General features: G+C 45.2%; 1 protein-coding gene across 1 annotated transcript; it reads left to right on the top strand.

The window, feature by feature from the left end:
* Positions 1–5,368: 5,368 nt before the first annotated feature.
* LOC129327897 (vomeronasal type-2 receptor 26-like) lies at positions 5,369–22,986 on the top strand. Its single transcript, XM_054976645.1, has 6 exons — positions 5,369–5,592; positions 7,673–7,964; positions 14,097–14,336; positions 18,778–19,005; positions 19,795–19,921; positions 22,076–22,986. The coding sequence occupies exons 1-6, from the start codon at positions 5,369–5,371 to the stop codon at positions 22,984–22,986; spliced, it is 2,022 nt and encodes a 673-aa protein (XP_054832620.1).
* Positions 22,987–24,774: the final 1,788 nt, after the last annotated feature.

Raw genomic sequence — 24,774 nt, 5'->3', positions numbered from 1 at the left:
AAATGGCCATACCATGTGCAGAAAACAGTCTTCCACTCATCCCCTTCCCAGATCTATACATGTCGTATGCCCCTCAAAGGTTCAGTTTTGGTAAACAGAGGCGGTTGAAAAGCTCAGGAATTGGGGAAGTGGGTACCTGTTTGAGTGTGGTGGTGATCTTATTCAGGACCCTATAGTCATTGCACAAATGGAAGACTGTGGCAGTTGCTGGAGACACTGAGGGCCAGATGAATCCCCTGGCTATATTATCCAGAAAGTTCCATAGAGTTTGGGTTCTGAAAGAGAATGCAGATGGCCAGCTGGAATGGGTGCCCCTGGAACAAGGTTGATAGACCAATCATACAGCCAGTGTGGAAGAAGAGCATCAGACTCCCTAGGGCTGAAGACGTTTAGTCCCGGTAGGCTGATGGAAGGTCAGCTAAGTACAATGTTTCTATGTCTAGTGTCTGCCTGGGCAGGATATCTGGTAAATGTCCAGAACAGCACAATGGACTTGACAGTATACAGACTGGAAATCTAGCTGTTGTCATCTCCTGGAGATCTTGGGACTGAGCTTTACAAGCTAGGGCACTCCCAACACCTGATAGTTCTAGATTCTCATAGTCAGGGGCCTGATACCCTAGGTCATTAGTCCAGATTTTAACCGCTTTAAGGGCTGGCCATCAGTGGTCTCCACTGTGCGGGGAACTGGTTTGGGACAACTGGGCACGTGGTGTTTCTGGGCGAAGTTAATGTCCATGAGATGCTGAGACTTGCCACAAAGTGCAGGATGTAGTTGGTTAGGTCTAACAGGATTGGAATAATAAAGTGAATGGAGATGGGAAGTGAAGAGGATGGTGTCATCATGTCTGGACAGGTCATTGCATAATGCCCTTGGTCATCACAGTATGGGCAGATGTTGGCCTGCCTTCGCCAACCTTCCTCTTTGGGGGTCATCTTGGGCCAGGACACTCCCAACTGAATGGGATCTTTGGTGAGAGAAGGATCTGAGGATGGTGCCAAGACTATATGGGGTGGTTCTCTCAGCCTGACAGTGGGTCCTGGCTTGTTTGTTGAGGGATTCTGAGTGGCCCACTGATTCTCGAGTCAGCCGTCAATCTGGAGGCACAGCTGGACAAGGTTCTGCACACTTGTTGGTCAACCCACTTGAGCAATTCATCCAGCACTTCCTCAGAAAGCCCTTCTTGGAACTGGTCAGCCAGTGCTGCCTCATTCCAGGAGAGATCCTAGGCTAAGAGACAAGATTCCATCACATGGTCCGAGACCGAGCCTTTCCCTTGCTGGAGTTGGTGCATCCTCCACTTGGCCATTTTGTTCTTCAGTGTCTGGAAACAAGGTCTGAGGGTAGGACACAAACACCTGACCCCCCCCCCCTCAAACATGGACCATTCTGAAGCAATAGTATTCACTTGGCTGCAGCTCTTTTAAGGAAGCTGATAAAAAAAAGAGACCTCAGTGCAGTTGTTAGGGAAATCATCCCTTTGCACCTTCTTAAACAGTTTGCAGTACATCAAGAAGGAAGGAAACAGACTAGCTCCCCCCCCAAAAAACTTCTCTGATATGCTGACTGGGCATTTCCTATGGGGCTGGCCTATGATGGTGCCTGCAGGGATGCCTCTACTGGAAGTGTTCCTGTCACCTGCTGGCTCACAAGGCCCTTAAAGCCCCATTTTCCTGCACTGGGCAGGGGGTTGGACTAGATGGTCTGTATATGGCCCCTTCCAACTCTGTGATTCTATGATTCTATGATTTTCAGCAGCCAGGTTCTCCACCTGCTAGGCAGAATCCTCCTGAGCTCTGCAGGCAGGCCTGGCCTAGGCCCCTCTGGAGTAAAGTCTCAGGCTTGGCTGGCTAGATTTGGCAGCAGAGATTGAAGCTGGCAGTTGGGCCTAGAGAACAGGTTGATCCAGCAATACGGCCGTCTCAAGTCTCAGCCTAAATAGGCTGGGAGTTTATCGGGCTCAGCTGCATTTGCTGTCAAGTGTGGAGGCGCCAGAGACTGAGCTGTGCCTCATCCAGGGTGCTGCAAAGTAGCACTACTCTCGTAGTATTATTCTGGATCCAAGCGTGCTGCCAGCCTGGCGCTTCACCTCCTTTGCACTATCCCGGTCTGGGCCTCCTGCTGAGGCCACTCTTGCAGAGTGGATCCTCAGAAAACCAAATCAGGAGTACACAACGAATCCACCTCTAAGTGTACAATTTTTTTTTTACATTTACTCTTAAAGTGACTAAGTGCTTATACAGAGTGCTATATATTTTTTGAAACCAGAATAAATATAATTTCATCAAAAATACATAGAAAAATAGACATATATATGTAGAGAAAAATGCTTAACTTTCTTTTGTATTTAGCCTTTCTGAGGTAGAATGGCTGCCTAAAACTTTGGTCAAGAGGCCTTGTTATTCTAAGATATTTTCTAACCCAAAAACTCCCCCTTTTTCTGCTTCTAGCCATTTCTCTTGAGAACGGAGATGCCTCTCGCTTCTCGAACACTCTGACCTTGCAGATTAGATAAGACACTCAGAGCTAGAGAACCTCCATGGCCAGACAGTAAACCAATTAACATTCTTGCTTCATGAAACTAATCGCACCTGCAAGATGGGAGGGGGTGTCTTGGACTGCAGCCATACACCTAACTCCTTTTTTGCACACAGTCACTTTTGACTATGAGATCACACTCTTGCTAACCGATTGGTGGACTGGCCCTCCCCTCTCGGGTGGCAAGAATGGCATAAAAAACCCATTACCAATAATGGACCTCAGATTCTGTCTGGGTTGCAGTAACCACTATTGTAACTCGGTCAGTATCTCAAACTGGCTCTGTCTGGGGATGGACGTTCCTGAACCCATCCATTTTGCTGTGCTATGAAGCCTGCCTGAATTTGCCTCTGTGACCAGAGATTTTGCCTTTTGCCTTCCTGACAACTTTGACAATCTACTTCTACTATGATATTGGTATGTATAAGTTAGAGCAAATAAAGCTATAGGTATTTTTGTTTTAATCCTCACAGTCTGTCTTGTACCATTGTACTTTAATAAATAATTATAATAATTATAATAATTGCACTTTAATAAATAATTATATTATATTTTGTGTTTGGGTGTGTGACTTTGGGGTCTCAAAACTCAAGGTACTTTGCCAAACCTGTTTTTGCTAGTTCTCGTGAACCACCTACCTGATAACATTTTGCTGTGCACTCTACCTGCAAGCACAACCTTGCTAGGTAGACTTTGCTCCTTTTAGCTCCCTAATAGGCTTGGAGGGTGTCCCTCTCCTCCTAAAGCTTTTGGGAACCCTGAGGGACTGGTGGCAGAATTGAGGGCATTTGAGGAACTTTCCTTCTCTTGCCAGTTTGCTAATTTTGTTTAGCCCAGCTGATAGACCTTTGCTGGCTCTTCCCCTAAGCTGGGTCGAGGCATTGAGGGCCTGTAGCCGTGACAATATATATACCAATAAATAGCATCCATCCACAAATACAAACAGTTGATAACTCATGTGACATACAAAAATACAATCTACACAACCGACTGGGCAAATTTATATCTTCAGAGAAACAGTCTTTAAAATCTCTTCTAACTCAGTCGGCAAGAAGCTCCATGGAAGATGCAACAAAGCAGGTTAAGTAGTAACAAGGTAAAGTGAATTCAATGAGTCTGTTTATTCTCTCTGTAGAAAGCAGCGTGGATGGGGGAAGAAGTCCGAGCCCACCTGTGCCCTGCCCAAACTGGGGCCGGCTTGCGTGTCTCAGCTTTCGTCAATGACTTCCTCAGGGGCAAGGAATCTATCCACACTTCAGTTTGTGTTATTCCTGATCATTCTCATTCATTCCTTAGGAGCGGCGTCCCATGGTGCAGGAACATGCAGGAAGTGTGGATAGGTTGTACACTTAGAGGTGGATCCGTTGTGTACTCCTGATTTGGTTTTCTGAGGATCTGCTTGCATTTTTCAGGAGAGCCTTCTTTGTGTTACTCTTGCAGCGTGGGCATGGGTCCTGAGGGGCTTAAGGCATAGGTTTGTCTCTTGTATGGCGGAGGCCTGGTGGCTCTCTCAAAGATCTGGGCAAGGTCTCCCTGGCGGGCTCTGGCTGGGTGGCTTTTGGCACTGCATGGTTTGCAAGTGCCTCTGCAGCATCAGGCCCTCCCTTATCCCACTGGTCCTCCTGGGTCCCTGGTCTTGGCTCCTCAGGCTCTTCCTCTGAGTGCTCAAATCAGAGTCACTGGGCTGGTCAGAGGTACGGTTTCCACCAGTCTAGTTTTCACCCAAACAGTCCAGTATTTTCTTGGACTGTCTGGGGGAAATGTACTGAAAATACCAGACTCCTGGCTGCAGGAGGGGAGGGAGGAGAAGAGGAGGAATGGAAAGGCATGGAAGGGGAGGGAGCAACAAGCAGGAAGCTGGCCCACTCATTCTGTAGAACAGGCAGGACTTGGCCCAGAGGCTGGCACTACTCAAAAACCAGGCCCACAGTGCCTCCGCCTTTCCACTCCCTTTTAAGGGACACCTCCAGGAGGGCTGGGCTGGGCTGGGCTGGCCACACTAGCTCCCTACCTCCAGCCCCTGTCTACATGGCCTCACCACTGAAACACTCAGGCTCCACTTCTTGTGCGGCCTGGTGTGATGACATCCTTTCCGTAAGGGACACATGGGGACAGGAGCCCATGTGTGTGACGATCATTCCTAATGTGAGTACTAGTTCTCCCCGCCCCCCTCCTCAGAGTTTGGTACTTTTGCAAAGACCATCTGGCAACCTTAGAGAGGGTCATGACAGAATGATTGACATTTCCCTGTTACGGTGGGGAAAAGCCCCACTAAATAATTTAGTTTTGCAGAGTGTTAAAAAAAGAAGAAGCCAAGATAGTGGGATCCTTCCTGACTTCGCCAGGCAGGCCATTCCATGAGGCGGGGGCCACAACAGAAAAGATGGAGTTGAACTGCTGGGTTATCGCAAACATGTTTTTTCTTCTCTTGCTGTTCACAGGATGGCAGAAAGTTGGAGACGGTAGCATAGGCCGTTCTTCCCCTTATAATTAAGAAAATTGTGGTGATTTCTTCTCATTAAAAGATTTCTTCAGAGAGACCCTTCAAAAACAATGACACAACCATCAGAATCAAAAACAAAATGCAGTCACTTCCTCCTGTGCATAAATGCCTCCTGCCCTGCCGAGAATCAGAGTGGGGATTTCAGGCAGGAGCAAACTGCACCAGTGTTTGCTTTAATCTAATCCCATTCAGAGCCAAAGCCTTGGCTCTTAAACTAGAGTCTCTGCTGCCTTGAGTTTACGGGGGGAGGGTAGTTTCTACTTCTTGGCTGGGCACATATTTGAGGGGCAGCCACAAGAGAGGGGTCTTCAGGTGCCAGGTCCAGAATGCTGGTGCTGATTCTGGTGTTGGTGTTGGTGCTGCTGCTGCCCCACAATGTTGTCTGCGGGATGCCCAAAGCAAAATGCCCATTGAACCTGATCAACGATCTACATGGACCATGGAATTATTACAGGCCAGGAGACTACCTAATTGGCGGGATCGTATCTCTGAAGTCTACTTATCTGCACCCAGTCACCTTTAAGGAACCTCCTGTCACCAGAATAAAATAGTAAGTAATTGGTGGTGTTGGATTGAATGCATCTCCATTTGTTTCAGGTTTTACAGTGTCTCATCGCTCTTCTCCTTGGTCAGTCTCTCTAATTGTGATGTCCTCCTTACCCTATCTTTTGGAGAAAATTCTAGGGCTACATGAGCAGCAAGACACCACCTTGCATATAAACAGTCATTTCATTTTCTTGAGCCTTTTCCCTACTTCTCTCCATGTTCCAGGGTGGATATACTGTGTGATGTGATAAGCACTGGCTATTTCCCTTTCTTAGAATCATAGAATCATAGAGTTGGAAGGGGCCATACAGACCATCTAGTCCAACCCCCTGCCCAGTGCAGGATCAGCCTAAAGCATCTCTGACAAATATTCATCCAGCCTCTTCTTGAAAACTGTCAGTGAAGGGGAGCTCACCACCTCCCTAGGCAGCTGGGGGTGGGGGTAAATTCAATTTGCGGGGAGTAAATTCAATTTCTCCACACTGCTTGTTCAGATGACAAATTTTGCTGAAAATGTTACACATGCAACTACAATTATATTTATCATAAAAACAATGTGTAATTTTTATTTAAAACATTTTAAAGCCATCTTTCCATCCAACTTAGGGTCACCAAAGTGTCAAGCAATAAAAACAGTAAGAGAAGATTAAAAACATGTATAAGTATATAAACACCATTAAAGACTATTTAAGCAAAACCCAAGATCTAAATGTTGCTGGAAGTGTCATTTAAATTATTTTCATCATATTATTATACACTTTTAATTGTTTTTAAAAAAGGAAAATTGCTGGGGTCAGGGCTGGTGTCAGTGTGCCTTATGTGGGGCAGCTGCCAGGACCCAGGCTTTCGGTGGGACCCATTGCCCCACCCATGCACCCTCTGTTGCCCCCCCTACTCCCACCTACTCACCAGCCGTCCACTATCCACATTTCTAGCTAATCATGCCACCCTGGCAGTCACAGTGGTAGAATACCCAGCAACACACTGTGTCAAGTGCTCTCAGGCAAAGCACAGGAAGGCAGTGAGGGCAGCCATGAGTGCAGTCAGCCAGGAATGGTTGTGAGGAAGGGAAGAATGCACAGGCAGGTGGGGGGACATAGTTGAGGGTGGAAAGAGAGCAGTGAGCATATTAGGCAGAAGGTGCCTGGGCAGTCTCAGCCTGGGCCCTACCCAAAACCTGGAGTTGGCCCTGGCTGTGGTTCTTTGCAAATGGGAGGAAGATTTCTTAAGAACCCAAGAAGAGCCTTGCTGGATGAGAACAGATGTCCATCCAGTCCAGCATCCTCTCTCACCCAATAGGCAATAAACTGCCCTGGAAGACCAACAAATACCTCAGAACACAGAGTTCCACAGCTGACCAATCAGGGAGAGGGGTGTGTGAGCAGGCAGGAGCCTGCCAGCCACACAGGAAAGCCAGGCCCCACAGGGAGACTGGCAACCCTAGTAGGAGAAGACTGGGAGGTGCATTTTACCTCAGGACACATTCAATGACTCCTAATAGCAACTGCACACTGTTTAGAATGTTGGAGTGAGGACCAATCAGGTTGCATATACAAATGACCTTGAAAGGCTGACCCAATCGGGGCCCTCTGCTTTTGGTGCTTGAGTTCTTGGGAGTCAGTGCAAGGCAGACAATAGCAAATTCTCAACCTTTATTCAAGAGAGGAGTTGTTGCAAAACCATGTGCCAGTCTGAAAAGCTATGAATTAGATTGCCCCAAGCGTCTTTGCAATGTGAGTGGGGAAAGGGAAGTTCCAAACCATCAAAACTCTCTCTCACGTTTCATGGATTTTGTTTCTTTTTCATGGTCCTCTGGACACATTGATTGGCTTTGATTTAGATCTTTAAAGGTTGTGAGTCCCCCTTTCCAAGACTGGAGGGTACATCTCTCCTGGAATAGTTTCTAAATACCAGAGAGCAATTCACTTGTACAAAGCTCTTCCCCTCAGCACAGATAAGGAGATAAAATTAGTATAGTTTTAAGAATAAAATCTAGACATTTTTATTTCCTGGAAAAGAAGTGGGAGTTTCACCTGATGTTTTCAGTTAATAGAAAATGACAATATATTTCCTTCTTTTGACAGCGGGTCAAACACAAAATACGGAGTCATCTTGTCCTTCCTGCTCGCCATTCAGGAGATCAATCGGAATCCCAGGATCTTGCCCAACATCTCTCTGGGCTACGACATCTACGACAACTATTTTGATGCAAGGCTGACTTACGATGGCATGTTGGACCTGCTCTTCCTGGGGAAGGAGAATATTCCAAACTACCACTGTGGAGGTCCAAAGAACCTGCTGGCAGTTCTTGAAGGGTCTGAGTCTCAAATCCCCATCCAGATCTCCAGTCTGCTGGGCATCTCCAAAATCCCACTGGTATGAAGTTTCAGAATGAGAATTATCCTTGTTTTCTTTGGGACAACCTTCTGAGATCTTAGGAAAATTCTTGCTGGATTCTGAAACACCTTGGATTCTGAATGACATAACGCCTACCACTTTTTGAGCCATAATTAGGTGATCTTACTTGAAGGAAGGACACTCGACTTCTGGCCTAACTCTTTGGCTTTCTATGGCTAAGAGATTTTGCTAAGTCCTTCACTTCCAGCAATTCGGCACAGCTCTTATTTCACCTATCCCACAAAATCTTTTAACTGCTTAAGGTAGAAGATGCGATCTTGTGTGTTTAATAAAGTTGTATTCCTGATTGAAGGATTGAAAGGTTGTATGGAGGAGACAGGAGGAAGAGATTGGCCTCAGTGAGTTGGTCTCTAAGGATAGGTCCCCTATATTGCCCCAATGTGCAAAGGCTGAACCAGTCAGGAACACATAGACTTGAGAAGCTAAATTTTTTGCTGTCCAACCATTGGTCTATCAAGGTCATTCTTGTCCTTCTAATGGGCGGCAACTCTCCAGTTACAGTCTTTCGGTTCTTTTTATTTATCGAGTTACTTCATTTATATCCCTTTATTCCCCCCATGGGGATCCAAAACATGTTATTCTTCTCTCCTCCATTTTGTCCTTGCAACAACCCTATGAGGTAAATTAGTCCAAGAGTGTGTGACTGGCCCAAGGTCGGGCATAAAGCTTTCATGACAGAGTGGGTTTCGTACTTGGGTTTTCCAGATTTACCTCCAATATTCTAACTACTGTGCAAAACTGGATCTTAACAGAGGAACAGTAGAAGCGAGGAAACCTTCCTCACCTCCTTAGGCAGTCCATTCCACAAGGTAGGAGCCACAGCACAGAATGTGTCTGTATGGACATCTGTGAATCTTACCCATTTTCAGGGTGGCACTTTCAGTCTGAAAGGGGTGAAGAGCAGACGGGTAATCCAGAAAGACCTTCCCTGCCCTCTATCCTCTTTCCCAGAAAGAGCAAATTAGAGAAGGGGTGATCATTGGCCACATCATCCTTCTCTAGTGATGCTTTCTAAAGTAGTGCAAGGATAACCTCCTTTTTTAGTGACCAAGGAAAGGTGCCCTGAGTCAGTGACTGATTCATTATGAGCATCAAGGACTCATTTATGCAACCAGACTGGGCAAGGATCCAGAGCACAAGTGGTGGCCTTCACAGATCCCGAGATCCATCAACATCCCTCATGATCACTATGTCAAAGTGATTCATACACAGACAAGACTGGACATATTACAACCAGCATTCAACCTGGAGTTTCTCAGTAAAAAACTTTGCAGAAGTGTCACAGCTAGTCATCACTTCTTAGGAATGTCCAAGTTCAGTCTGGGTAGTCCACAAGTGCTGAAATTCCTTAAATGACTGCGCTGGGAGCAAACCAGCTGATTCCATTATTGCAGAAAGACAGAACTTCTTTGCTACTGTCACCACCACCTCACAGGTCTTCCAGTGGGCTCTGTAGCATGCTCTGTCAAATTCTTTATGCATTTTCTGCCTCTGCTGTTTCAGATGTTTCTTGGCCCTTTTCCCATCATCCAGCTCCCTAGTAAATCCAGGTGCTAGATTCTTCCTCAATGGAAGGAAAGGTCAATAGGGAGTAGCCATGTCAATAGCTCCTTACTCTGGCAGGAACAGGATGCTTTTTGTCAGACAAATGATCTCTCAAGGTCTATCTTATCTCCCTAATGGGCAACAGCTCTCCAGTCACAATCTTTTCTAGAGCATTGCCAATGCAATGATGTCACTTCTAGTTTATGCTAGAAGAGGCACCATCAAATCATTTGTTGATGCTGATACGCTACGACACCCCACCAAAGCGCTCTCAAGGTGATGTGAAAAAGGAGGCATCTCTACTGTTACCTAGCCATCAAGGAGAAGCCATCTCTACTTTTATCTAGCCATTAAGAAGAATGGGAGCCATCATGAAGAATTCACTGATTCACTCCCTCATTCCAAGATTTTGGGGAGAAAGTGGGAGAGATCAAGAAAAAGGGAGATAGATCATAGCGACCAGTCTCAAAGAGCGCATGTTGTCTTCTTAGTAGTAGAGGTAAGCTTAAATGGAAAAACCTAACCTGAAATGTAGGTTACTGTCCCAGATCTTACATAGTAAATTCTCTGCTTTGGGTTTGTGTGTGTCATTGCCTTATCTTATGCTTGTGGCTGGATACTGCTTGGTTCCATTCTGTGGTGTTTCCCCACTGGCTGAACCCAGTGCTTGGCTGCTGTCAATGACCCTGGTTCTCGCAGATGTCATTCTGGTGTGACAAGAAAGGATCCGGAGAGTGCTCCCATGCAGTCTGGAGCTCCTGATCCCTTTCCCCGTGCCTTTTCCTGCCACTGGCCAGGTGAGTAGTGACGGAGGGCAGAGGCTGGGAGGTGGGATCCCCCACCCCCACCAGGAGTTTGGCAGCCCTGTGTTAGACAAGGATGTATATTGTTTCCCTATCTGTTCAAACTATATGCAGAGCATATCATAAAGAAAGCTGGATTAGATTTAGAAGATGGTGGAGTGAAAATTAGTGGAAGGAACATGCACAATTTGAGATATGCAGATGACACCTCTTTACTGGCAGAAAATAGCAAAGATGTGAAACAACTACTGATGGTTACAGGAGAAAGCACCAACAGAGGATTATAGGTGAAAATTAAGAAGACAAAAGTAGTGACTACTGAGGAATTACACAATTTTAAACCTGACAATGGGGAAATTGAAATTATCCAAGATTTTCTATTCCTTGGCTCAATCATCAACTCAAAGAGAGACTGCAACCAAGAAATCAGAAGAAGATTGAGACTTGGAAGAGCAGCTGTGAGGGAGCTAGATAAGACCCTTAAAGATAAAGATGTCTCTGGGAACCAAGATCAAGATAATCCAAACTATGGTATTCCTCATTGCCATGTATGGATGTGAAAGTTGGACAGTAAAGAAAGTTGACAGGAAGAAAATTGATTCTTTTGAAATGTGGTGCTGGAGGAGAGTTTTGTGGGTACCGTGGACAGCCAAAAAGACTAATTAGAGAGTACTAGATCAAATCAAGCCTGAATTCTCCCCAGAAGCTAAAATGACAAGACTAAGGCTATCATACTTTGGTCACATCATGAAAAGACAAGATTCTCTGGAAAAGTCAATAGTGTTGGGAGAAGGGGAAGGCAGTAGGAAAAGAGGAAGACCTCAAACAAAATGGCTTGACTCAATAAAAGAAGCCACGTCCTCGAGTTTGCAGGATTTGAGCAAGTCTGTTAAAGATAGGACGTTTCGGAGGTCTTTCCTTCATAGCGTCACCATAGGTCAGAGGCGACTTGATGACACATAACACACACACACACACACATTATGGATGTGAAAATTGGACAGTGGAGAAAGCTGATAGGAAAAAAAAATTGATTCCTTACGAGTCTTTTGCTGATACAATGGATGGCCAAAAGCCTGAATTTTCACTAGAAGCTAAAATGACAAAACTGAGTCTATCATACTTTGGTCACAGCATGAGAAGACAAGATTCTCTGGAAAAGTAAATAATGCTAGAAAAAGTGGAAGGCAGTAGGAAAAGAGAAGGACCTAAAATGAGATGGCTTGACTCAATAAAAGAAGTCACATCCTTCAGTTTGCAAAATTTGACCAACAATAGAACCTTTTGGAGATTGTCTATTCATTGTATCACCATATGTCGGAAGTGACTTGACACCACATAACACACACACACCTAAGAATAGTTGAAGTTTGTGAGAATTTAGCAAACATTTCAAAAATTGGCTGTTGTGGATTTTCCAGGCTGTATAGCCGTGGTCTTGGCATTGTAGTTCCTGACATTTCACCAGCAGCAGTGACTGGCATCTTCAGAGGTGTAGCACCAAAAGACAGAGATCTCTCAGTGTCACAGTGTGGAAAAGATGTTGGCAGGTCATTTATATCTACTCAGGAAGGTGGGGTTGGGCTGAGTCATCCTGTAAGCATTTCCCAGGGTGTGGAATGCTAATGGAGGGAGGCTTCACTGTATCCTGAGGAGGTTCTTTTGCATATGGATTGGTGCTTGATATGCTAAACTTCTCTGCAGGGCTATTGTCGGGTATAGAGTATTTTGTTAGCCTGGTGTTTTTCAGGACTGGAAACCATGCTCTATTCATTCTTAAGGTCTCTTCTTTCCTGTTGAAATTGTGCTTATGCTTATGAATTTCAATGGCTTCCCTGTGCAATCTGACAAAATAGTTGGAAGTGTTGTACAGTATTTTAGTGTCCTGGAGTAGGATACTGTGTCCTGTTTGAGTTAGGCTATGTTCAGCCACTGCTGATTTTTCCGGATGGCCAAGTCTGCAGTGTCTTTCATGTTATTTTATTCTTGTCTGGATGCTATGCTGTGTGGTTCCAATGTAAACTTGTCCACAGCTGCAGGGTATGCAGTGCACTCCTGCAGAGGTGAGGGGGTCTCTACTGTCTTTTGCTGATCGTAGCATCTGTTGTATTTTTCTGGTGTGTTTGAATACTGCTTGAAGGTTATGCTTTTTCATAAGCTTTCCCATCTGATCAGTGATTCCTTTGATATATGGCAAAAATACTTTTCCTGTGGGAGACTGTTTTTCCTTGGTTGTTTGATTTATCCTTGGTTTAATTGCTCTTCTGATTTCATTTCTGGAGTAGCCATTTGCTTGAAGTGTGTGGTTTAGATGATTAGTTTCCTCGCTGAGAAGGTGCGGTTCACATATTCGTCTTGCACAGTCTACTAATGTTTTTATTATGCCTCTTTTCTGTTGAGGGTGGTGATTGGAGTTTTTGTATAAGTACAGATCCGTGTGAGTTGGTTTCCTGTAGAGCTTGTGACCTAACTGACAGTTTGCTTTGAAGATGCCAGTCAGAGCTGCTGGCGAAACGTCACAAACTACAATGCCAAGACCACGGCTATACAGCCCGGAAAATCCACAACAACCATCGTTCTCAGGCCGTGAAAGCCTTCGACAATACATTTCCAAAATTATATGGAAAACTGCAACTAGAGCAGTCTAGCTTCCTTCTGGATTTAATGACAAAGATAGGTCCACTGATCGTGGAAGAAGTGGTTTTATTCCAGGGTTTTCTCTGCTGGATCACATGTTTTAGATGGGAAACCAAGTTTATTCTGAGAAAGTCTTTTACTAGTGGTGCTTTGAGGGAAGGCTTGAGTGTACAGAAAGTTGGCCCACAAATGTTATTGAAATTAACACATAGATTCAGGCTCCTTCGGTGAAGGATTCTCTCCTGATTCTTGGCAGCCTTCTCCAAATTCATATGGACCCTGCAAGATATGCAAAATATAAGCCAAGTACAGAAGCATTCCTTCTCTACCTGTGTCAAATGCCGGTAGCATCTGCCATACTCACACCTGAGGGCCAGGGGCTGGGCCTGGTTGTTATGATCATCTGTACAGTTAAGTCTTGCTGTAAGCTGTTTCTTCACTCTCAGGGGATATGGATCTGTTTGTTCCTGAACTTATCTCTCCTAGAATATGCTTGCTCCTAGCCTCAAGGAGCCCACATAACCTTGAAACCCTGTGTGTCATCCTCTGCAAAGACGTTTCCCTGCAGAATTAGTGGGGGGAATGCTAGCCTGTGAATGATACGTGTTCTTGATACTTGCTTGTACCTCATTCCTGACAAAGAATCCAGTAAGATCATGATACTAGCAACTTTTCAATAAAGCTTTACTAACCACACTGGAGTCTTTTGGAAAGTCATTTGGCAGATCCTTACAACCTGGGAGCTGTTCCAGTTGGCAGCAGAGGGTAGGACCCAAAACAATGGGCTTAAATTACGTGCACAAAGATACCGGCTGGATATTAGGAAGAACTTTTTCAAGGTCAGAGTGGTTCAAAAGTGGAATCAGCTGCCTAGGGAGGTGGTGAGCTCCCCTTCACTGGCAGTTTTCAAGAAGAGGCTGGATGAATACTTGTCAGAGATACTTTAGGCTGATCCTGCACTGGGCAGGGGGTTGGACTAGATGGTCTGTATGGCCCCTTCCAACTCTATGATTCTATGATTCTATGAAATCATCCCTGCATTATATGGGCTTCCTTCCATCATAAGGTCTAGGATTTTGCTCCATTCTCTTCCTTTCCTTCCTAGATCAGTTACGGGCTCATTTCCCATGTTCTTCATGATCCAGCTCAGTTCCCTTTTCTCTACCGGATGGTTCCAAAGGAGGAAAAACAATACATGGGGATTGTCAAACTGCTCCTGCATTTCCAGTGGACATGGATCGGTCTCTTTGCACTAAATACTGATAGTGGAGAACAATTCATGAAGATCTTCCCCCCTCTGGCCAGCAGCAGTGGCGTTTGTGTTGCTTTCTCACTGAGTATCCAAGTAAGAACCCTCCTAGAATACATAGGGAAAAATATCTTGCCCTTTGATATATTTCGCTTTTGGAGAAAAGTCAATGTTTTTGTTTATTATGCGGAGCCACAGGTTTTCCCAGCTGTTCCGTTCAGTATAAACAGAGAAGCCGAAGTGCGGCTCAAGCCCCCTGTGGGGAAAGTCTGGATCACCACAGCTTTGTGGGACCTCACCCTCTACTCGCTCTATCATATTTTACATTCCGATCATATGCATGGGCTTTTTTCTTTATCCATCCCGTCCAAAAAAAGGATAACATTTTACAATTACAAAGCATTCTACTCTGCCATTTGGCAGTTTGGAAAGAAAGCATTCCATTGTTTCTATTCAAAGCCTTTGTTGTCTGTGAAAGGGCAAGTAAGATGCAGAGAGAGAGAAGATCTGGAGACCCTTTCCCAGGATATGATGGAAACTATCCAGTCTCTAGACAGCTACAGCACTTTCAATGCCATCTTCACTGTGGCGCGGGCTTTACATGCCGCTTACTCATCTGGATCCAAGCAGACGTTAGCCAGGGACAGATTGAGCCTCCAAAGGGCACAGCTGTGGCAGGTATTCTCTTTGTCTTCTGAAATAGCTTGATTGAAAATTGATTGCTGTTTAATTGCATTATCTGTTACTGTGAAGCTGAGAGGGTCTCTGATGTAGCTGTGTCTCCCATCATAGATCCCACCCTAGATGACTTCGGAGGATGGTATCCTTCCACTAGCAGCCCCTTGCTTGTGGAGTCCCCTTCCCTTCAGTAAAACAGGATGTCAGAAATTCCTTTGTTGTCCTCCATAATCCTTTGTTGTGTTCCTCTTATGGGGGAGAGCCTGTCTATGAGCTCTCAGTATCTCCACCTACCCCTTCCTAACTGGACTACTGCACAGATAACCTGTCTCTGTTGTTGCACCAAACTGCCTTGGAGAAAGTCCCTCCTTTGTCTAGGGATCTCATCTCACAATGTCCTTCCCAGCTACACATCCTTCCCAGTTCAGTAACGTTCACCGCCTTGAGGGCATATAGTGCAGTGAAGCTATCAGTTCACAGGGCTCAACTTTTAAGAGAAATGTCTGGCAGATAGCATGCCAGTTACCTCTGGCTGAAAATCCAAACACCACTGACATTCAGATGCCCTTTTGTGGTGCTCCATATCTGCAACCTACTTCCTTTGAGCAGTCTGCACAGCTACAGAGCCTCCTCTTCCACTGCAGGTATTACTGAGAAGTGAAGCTGCTTCCCAGGGAAAGGAACAAAATGATCAACTATAACTGCAAACCCATCCAGTCTGTCTTTGAGCCACACAGATTTTCAACATTCTTCAGGTACTTCGAATGTGTTAGTGCCTCACTGCAGCTGCTAGTTCTCAATGGCAGCTCATGAGTAGACACATAACAAGGCACAATTTGAATCAGGTCTGCCGCATGAGAGAAGAAGAAATCCTTGTCTTCTCCCATCTGCTGTTTTCGGTGGCTTAAACAGACCAGGGGCTGCAGGTGGGGATGGTATTTTCTCTCTGTCTAGCCGGTATGTACCGGCATTCAGTACACATTCAGCTTCTCAGTGGAGCAAATCACTCCTCCCTCACCCACCACAGCACCCTGGCCATTTCAGCTAACAAAAACAGCACATTGAAGAAGGCAGAAATTCCTCCTCCTCCTGCACAGCAGTCTCAATCCAAATCTGGCTCTGCTTCTCATATTCTCATGTGTTGCATCAAGGAACTGGCAGGTACAATATAGTTTCAGGCCTCCATGTTGAGCTTATGCAGGGCTTTTTTTCAGCAGGAACGCAGTGGAACGGTGTTCCGGCACGTCTTGAAAATGGTCACATGGTCGGTGGCCCCGCCCCCTGATCTCCAGATGGAAGGGAGTTTAGATTGCCCTCCGCGCTGAACGGTGCAGAGGGCAATCTAAGCTGCCCTCTGTCTGGAGATCTGAGGGTGGGGCCACCGGCCATGTGACCATTTTTGCCAAGGGCAATTTAAACTTTAAAAAACTCCCCCTTGTTCCAGCTGACCCAACGTGACATCATTGTGTGGTCTTGAGTTCCACCACTGAGTTCCACCACCTATTTTCCCAGGAAAAAAGCCCTGAGCTTATGCATTTTCTAACATCCAGTTCAGTCCTGACAGGCTTACCTGTGTTTAGCAGGAGATCTCCCCCCTCCTCCCATGGTTGCATTTTGGCTGCTACCAATGTTTGTGGCAGGAGAAAAGAGGGGAAGAGTAGACTCTGACCTGGAAGTGATGTAATTTTTAGGTCAAACTCTAGGAATCCACCAGCCTTGATGGCCCTTGTGTTAGAGATTGGGGAAAATTCCTAGAGCAACTCCCAGAAGTGATGTCACTTCTGTTTGAGACATGACCTTCTCCCAGACCCACCCCATAAATCTCCTGGTGGGTGTGGGCACATAAGAACATAGTAACATAAGAAGAGCCCTGCTGGATCAGACCTCTGCTCTATCAAGTCCAGCATCTTTTTTCACATAGTGGTCAACCAGTGGTCAACTCAGAGTATAGAGGCTGAGGACTTCCTCTGATGTGACACTGGTGTTCAGAGTTTAACTGCCCATGCCACCGTGGCTAGTATTCACTGACAGACCTATTATTCATGAATCTGTCTAATCACCTTTTAATGATGCCCGTGTCTTTGGCCCTCAGGATATCCTTTAGTAGTAGGCTTGCCAGGTGTCAGGCTATGGATGACAGGATACAGCAGACTAATCTCTGGCCCATTTGCAGTAAGATACACGTACTTAGTCAAATGGAGTTTATTCAGAAATCAGGTCATTTCAATATACTGTTCCATAGGTCTACTTAGGAACAAAGCAGACGTCTAAGCAGCATGAGTAAAAATTGACAGGAATGACAACATGTGAGAGACACTTCTCTTTTCTAGTGTACTCCTTTCTCCCCCTCCCAATTATAAACAATATGTTGCCGCTCTTTCTGTGTGAGAACATTTGTGATATCATGGTGAGTTGTTAGGAAGAAAGAGATATCATAGTCTGAGAGAAAATACAAGGTCATAAACACTGAAGTCCAACAGATAACCACCTGTGAAAGCCTGAGAAATAATTAGAACACTAGCAAATGGAAATTAAGTTACACTAAGCTTAGGTTTACAACAACTGGATTAAGCATTATGTTCAGAATCAAACTTGGCATGGATGGATGGGTACAGACATACATGACACCAGGTCCTCTGCTCACCGCGGTGGTGAGTAATTATCTTTTAAAAAAAACCCAGTGATGTCACCTACATCCAGGTACTCTCACGAAGTGACAAAGAGTAGTTCTAGGAATTGCTGGAAGCTTTATGGTAATGCAATTCCTAGAGCTCCTCATTGTCACTTCTGGGTTGTATGTGGAAATGATAAAGCAACGTTGGAGATGTTGGAGATGACACCCCATTCCCCCATCTCCCCACCCCCACCCCCCTGCCATTGTGTGAAGTATTTCCCTTTGTTCATCCTGAATGTAATGCTCCTCAGCTCCATTGGATACCATCAAGTTCTAGCCTTTGAGGAGAGAGAGAAAGTTATTTTTGTCCACATTGTCTGTCCTTTGCAGAAGTTCATAAACTTCGACCATCTCTCATTTCTAAACTGAGAAGTCCCAGATTCTTCAGTCTTCCCTCATAGGTTAAGTGTTCCAATCTCCTAACCATCTTGGTCTCTTATTGGCCTACTACCTTCCTGGATTTGTTTGTTTGCATGCCTATCCATTTTTGTTGTATGCTTAAATATATTATATACACATTTTACATATTGCATTAACATTTTAAACATTTTAATAACAACAACAACATTCGATTTATATACCTGAATATTTATATTCAGACAACTTAATGCCCACTTGTTATTATTATCCCCACAACAAAACACCCTGTGTGGTGGGTGGGGCTGAGACAGCTTCAGAGAACTATGACTAGCCCAAGGTCACCCAGCTGGCTTCAAGTGGAGGAGTGGGGAATCAAACCTGGCTCTACAGATTAGAGTCCTGCACTCCAGTCCTAACCACTACACCAAACTGGCTCTCATAATAACTGTACTTGTATACCGCTCTTCTAGACATATTAGTGCCTCACCCAGAGCGGTGAAGAAGTTAGTGTTATATTATCCCCACAATACAGCTGGGGAGTTGGGGCTGAAAGGAGTGGCTTACCCAAGGCCACCTACTGAGCTCATGGCAGTAGTGGGATTCGAACCAGTAGAGTGCTGATACACAGCTGAACCACTTTTACTGTGCTACAGTAATTAAAGCTTGCCATTTCCACCTTGGGGTCCCTAATTGGGTGGGAAGGCAGCATCTAAATGTTTTAAATAAATACATAGATAAATAGATTAGCACTCCAAAAGAACTGGACTGGGCTATTTATCTTTAGCTCCTGGTTTCTAAGTGCCAATGTTTTCTCTTCCATTCCAGCTTCACACCTTCCTGAGGAAGGTCCCTCTTTACAACACCTCCATGGGTGAAGCGTATTGGGATGAGAATGGGGGTGTCGCAGTGGATTTTGATATCGTGACATGGATGGGATTCTCCAATGGGTCTGCTGCTGGAGTGAAAGTGGGGAGTGTAGAGAGACAGGCTACCCCAGATCTAAAAATCACCATCAACCAGGATGCCCTTGTGTTCCCCAAGAGGCTGAACCAGGTGGGAAAGCTCAGTTTTCTTTTATTACATTTATCTTTTGTTAAGATCTAATAATCTCTCAGTTACTATATGTAAAAAAAAAACCCTGAATAAATGAATGAATTGATTTTGTACACTATCTTTCTCTATGAATATAATTCAAGGCAACTAATTTTTTTTACTCGGGGATATGAACGGAGTAAGAAAAGAAGAATATGAATAAGATTCAGAGATTCAGAGAAAGATGTCTATATATGTTATGTTCTGGAAGGACAATGTGAAAGACAATATTAAGCCATTTGTTTTCTTTAAGCAGTGTAGATCTCTTTTTATCTATATTTGTGAATATGATACATGGGCAACACAGCAACTAGAATGCATGGTCGCTGGCTGACTTGTGGAGCTGCTAGCTAGCTTTCTAATGGGCCTTCTCAGAGGCTGGAAGGTGGCCAAAAGACCCAGGGGGCGTAGAGGCCATGATTACTTTGGTGCCTCTAGTAACGTCACAGATTTATGTCCCGCAGCCAATATTAGCCTTCCCCCGGTTCCCTCCAGAACTACCAATTCTCCCTATTTGTATCTTCCAGCCTATGATTCTTCCTTTGCTGTCTTCCCAGTCATTGAGAAGCAGCAAAAATCATTTTCCCATTCATGCATCCAATGCCCCACCCTCAAATCCCAGCCGGAAGTCAGCAGTGCTCAAAGCAGGCCTTAGACTGCAAGTTCTGTTCCTTTTCTGAACATGGCACATTTTCATCACCAAAAATACTAATCTGCTTTTTCTACATTGCTTTTGCCTTTTTTTCTTAGTTGGTGCCCCGTTCCAGGTGTACCAAAAGCTGTCAGCCTGGGTATGCCAAAAAGACTCAGGAAGGGAAGGCATCTTGCTGCTATGACTGTGATCCATGTGCCAAAGGGACAATCTCCACACAAGAAAGTGAGTGATACCAAAGAAAAGACCTTGCAGGGAAAAGGCAAAAGCAAAAGAAAAAGCAGTCTTTTCCACCCTCTGCTGTCCTGTGTGAATCCACAACAACTGTTGCTCCTTTCGGCTCCATAGCATGTCTGGAGAAGGCATGCAGATGAATACTTGGCTGCTTCACCGGTATGATGGCCAGAAGTATCTACTGGGTGCATTTAAGAGCTTCTGCTTGTTAGAGTAGACAGCACTGTGATAAACATAACAGTGCTATGGGTCAGTCCAGCTCCTTCGTATCTTGTTCCTGTATTTCATAAGAACTTTTAAAATTTGCTCATTCCCAGTGTCCTAAATTCAGAACTTCTCCTCAATGAGATCTGGCCTTTGTTCTGGAGACCCTAGTGGCATCTTCTTCCAATTTAGTTGGATATCTGTCCTTCCTGAGACAGCCTTCATGAGAGTTCTGTTTCCTTTCCTAACTAGAGATGGGCACGAACAGAAAAAAAAATGAACATGATTTTCGTTGTTCATTGCCATCCATGAACAGGGACTCATGAACAACTACGAACATGACCCTTTTCATGAACATGTTACTGGTTGGATGTTTGTGGGGGCCAGCAGGCTCTCCTCCAGGCATCATCCAAGTTTGGTCAAGATCCCTACTGCACGACTCCTAGAACCCTGACCTGAGTAGGCACCAGGAAAGATACCAATAATAAATAATAGCTGGGCCCCAGAGTCTGGCAGCAGTCCTGGAACCTGAAGGGGTAGATCCCTACCGCACCACTCCCAGAAACCCTACCTGAGCAGGCAGCAGGAAAAGTACCAATAATAAATAATAGCTTGGCCTCAGAGTCTAACAGCAGCCCTGGAACCTAAAGGGGTAGATCTCTATTCCACCACACACAAAGAAAATTCAAGCTCCAATACACTCTCCCTGTCTCTCTATCACAATGCCAACAGCAGCTGTCTCTCCCTCTCCACTGTCTGCAAAGAAAGCCAGAGCTAGGAGCCCCCCCCCCCCCCGGTCTTTGCTCCCTTGTAACAAATGTGGAGCTCCACACTTTCCAGGGCAATAGAAGGAGTTCAGACAGAGTTCAGACAATCCCTGCCTAAGTTGCCAAAGGAATTGATTGCAGGTGCCAGACTGTCTGGCTTGACGAACGGCTGACGAATGCAACGAACAAGGCTTGCAATGACCACCTGTTTGTTTAGAATGGGGCCTCACGAAAAGCTTGTTCATGAAAAGCTGATTGGGCAGTTTGTGGCTTTTTTTGTTCATGTTGCTGTTCATGTCCATCTCTACTCCTAACATCCCAACTTGATCTATGCTTTGTCATCTTATCAGGCCTATCCTTGAAGATTTCTTGAGTGGCAAGCGGGAAAAAAATCCTTTTCAGTTTTGATGCCATAGTTGTGGACTCTAAGCAGGTGACCACTTAGAGAAGATCTAGTTGCCAGGTCAAGAAAGTTTTATTCTCCCAAACCCTTAATGTAAGAAGGACTTCCAAGATGATTTTTACTTTGTTTATTGTTTGCAGCATTGGTCGTTATTTAGTTAAGGTGGTTTTATTGTTTGTAATATCTACTGTGTTTGGCAACATACTCCTCTGTGACAGTATTTCTTAAATGTTAGCAATGTGATCCCCTCATGTTGAATTAAAACTATAGTATTCCTCCTTTTATGCTGCCACACACTAAAAATGCACGTGGTAATTCACACAACTCTCATTGGAGCTCAACAAATATAGCTAGGGCCTTTAAAAGCAAAGCTCAGGTCTCAGGCAGTAGCTGATTCTTTAGGCGGGACACAATTCCATCCTTTTCATATGAGAAGGAAAGTCAATCCCCCAGTTCTTAAAAAAGTGAGAAGGTTTGGTTGTCATCTTCACTGATGGCACCTCCCCCAATTCCACCTGCATATTTTTTGGGTTCTGACCTTGCCTATATAAACATGAGAAGAACCTTTCTGAATCAAACCAAAGGCCAATATAGTCCCCCATTTCACACAGTGGCTAGCCAGAGAGACCACAGCAACTAATATCCAGAGGTACAATATTTTGTTAGACACATCGTATCATCCTTTAAAAAAAACCCTGTAGTGAGTATTAAAATACAGATTAAATTTAAGACAAATATTCCTGATGCTGAAGTCACTCCTGGTCTTTCCAGATGCAGAGCATTGTGACAAATGCCCAGAAGATCAGCATCCAAGCAAGGACCGAACTCGATGTATCCCAAAGACTACAACCTTCCTCTCTTACGAAGAACCTTTGGGGATCAGCTTAGCTGTCTTTCCTCTCTTCTTGTCCCTAATCACTGGTTTTGTTTTAGGACTCTACATTAAGTACCAGGATACACCAATAGTCAAAGCCAACAACCGGGGCCTCACCTACATTCTCCTTGTTTCCCTCCTGCTTTCCTTTCTCTCCTGCTTTCTATTCATTGGCCAGCCAGGAGAGGTGACCTGCCTTCTCCGACAAACTGCCTTCAGCTTCATCTTCTCAGTTGCTGTCTCTTCTGTGTTGGCCAAAACCATCACTGTGGTGGTGGCTTTCATGGCCACAAAGCCAGGAAATACAATGAGGAAATGGCTGGGGAAGAGTCTGCCCAACTCCATTGTCGTTTCTTGTTCTGCTGTCCAAGTTATCCTCTGTGCTCTCTGGCTGGGAATCTCCCCACCCTTCCCAGAGTCTGACATGCACTCCCAGCCTGCACACATCGTCCTACAATGCAATGAAGGGTCTGTCGCCATGTTTTATGGTGCCCTGGGCTACATGGGCTTCCTGGCTGCCATCTCTTTCACGGTGGCTTTTCTGGCCAGGAAGCTGCCCGGGGCCTTCAATGAAGCCAAGCTGATCACCTTCAGCATGCTGGTGTTTTGCAGTGTCTGGGTGTCCTTTGTGCCCACCTACCTGAGCACAAAGGGGAAATACATGGTAGCTGTGCAGATCTTCTCCATCTTGGCCTCCAGTGCTGGCTTGCTGGGTTGTATCTTCTTTCCCAAGTGCTACATTATTATCATGAGGTCTGATCTGAATACCAAGGAGTATCTAATGTCAAAAGTAAACCGATTAAATTAAATGTAAACTCTCTGTGTGTGTAAGCGGGTCCTTTCTTTCATCCTGATGTGCATGCAATAATAACATCGCTAGAATGCCTAACACCTAGGCTGAAGCAATAATTGTCCCAACCTATTACAAGGACAATAAAAAGAATCATATTATCTATTGCCCTCTTTCTTTTCCTTCTGCAATATGGAAGCTGCATGCTAACTCTTTCAAAAACTGCAGCTTTTATCAGCTTTATTTTCATTCCTTATTTGCAGATTCCAAAAAGTACGCCTGGGTGGATCACACAAGTGCCCTGTAAGACATCACTAGTTCTCATACCTTAGTTTTCACAGGGACCAGGTCAGTCCATTCTTGTTCACAAGAGAATTGATCTCTGTAGTCTGGAAATCAGTTGCAATTCCAGGCGGAGGCCGGTAACCTATGGGCCCAGGATACTATGAGGACCACCTACCACTGCAATCACCATCAGGGATCCTGCTTCATATGACCCCCACCAACTGAGGCTAGATGGGTAGCAATCCCAAAAAGGGCCTTCTCATTAATGTTGAGGTCTGTGCTCTGCTCAAACCAGATCAGAGCCCTTCTGAGGTCTCTTGCGAACAATGCTCCTGTTCCAAGCACGGAGGTTTCTGGGTAAAAGGTTATTGCAGCCTATTGCTGAAGGCGGGGAGGGAGGAGGAGAAAAGAAGACAAAATAGACCACACACTTGACTGGAGGAAAGAAGGCCACAACCTTTATTAGCAAAAACAGCATGTAGGAGCATGGCAGTCATGTGGATCGGATCCACCCCCAAAGCATCGGCTGACCCGCCTGCCAGCTGATGACTCAGACTCAGACTCCAGCTGAGGGGGGGAAACCAAGGAATGGCATTAAAGGGGGAGATCATGTGGGTGTACGCCCCTGTATGATTCCCCTGCCACCTGGAAATGAGTATGCCTTGGCAGCCCCCGACCTGGGCATGCACCTCCATAACTCACTCCAAGACTCCTTATGAGAATCCCCTTCCAGGGAGCGGTGGGAGGGGTTTCGCAGCTGGGACCGAAGTGGAGAGAATTGCGGCGGCTGCGGCTTTAAATGCAAAACCGCCGGACCTGAAGGAAGACTGCTTCCCTGAAGTCTCTCAGTGAAGCCCCGCCCCCCCGGCCATTCCTCCCAAGCCACCTGTGATTGGTGGCCTGGGATTTGAATCCCATTGGCCGCGCTCACCCAGGGGAATGCCAGGTGAGCAAGGAACAAGGCGGACAGCAGGCTTCGTCTGCCCTCCCCGCCCGCGGAAGCAAACCATTCGCCTGGTGAGTCGGGCGTCCATGCTTCTTGGGGATATGCTATATATTGCTCTCTGTTTTTCCTTTGATAAAGGCCTGTTTCTATGTTGTCAATATACTGCCATTCAGCAGCACATACATCTAATCTCCCCCCCACCAAAAATTATATTAAGAATTTTTTAGCAGAATAAAAAACCCCTGAAAATTAAAGAAAAAGAAAAAAGAGTACACAACTATAAAGAAATAGAAAGGAATAACCTCCGATTTTCTTTGTGACAGCTACGTATACATTACATGCTGCACACTCATTCTAAGATTACCATGAACAAAATTCATCTCCTTTCCCTGTAATTTTCTTTTCTATTTTGCCTCTTAATCAGTTCATTTTTTTCCAGCTTGGTGCAAAAAAATTTATAAGGGGTTTCCAGATAGCAATGAATTTAGATGATACCTTTTCCCTAATCAAAGAAGTAAGTTTGGCCATCTCTGCAAGCTCCATCATCTTCACCAACCAGTCCTCTATTGTAGGTA

Source organism: Eublepharis macularius, chromosome 4, assembly GCF_028583425.1.
Source record: "Eublepharis macularius isolate TG4126 chromosome 4, MPM_Emac_v1.0, whole genome shotgun sequence".
Classification (NCBI taxonomy): Eukaryota; Metazoa; Chordata; class Lepidosauria; order Squamata; family Eublepharidae; genus Eublepharis; species Eublepharis macularius.
The sequence above is the reverse complement of the archived record's forward strand: the minus strand, read 5'-3'. Positions and strand labels throughout refer to the sequence as shown.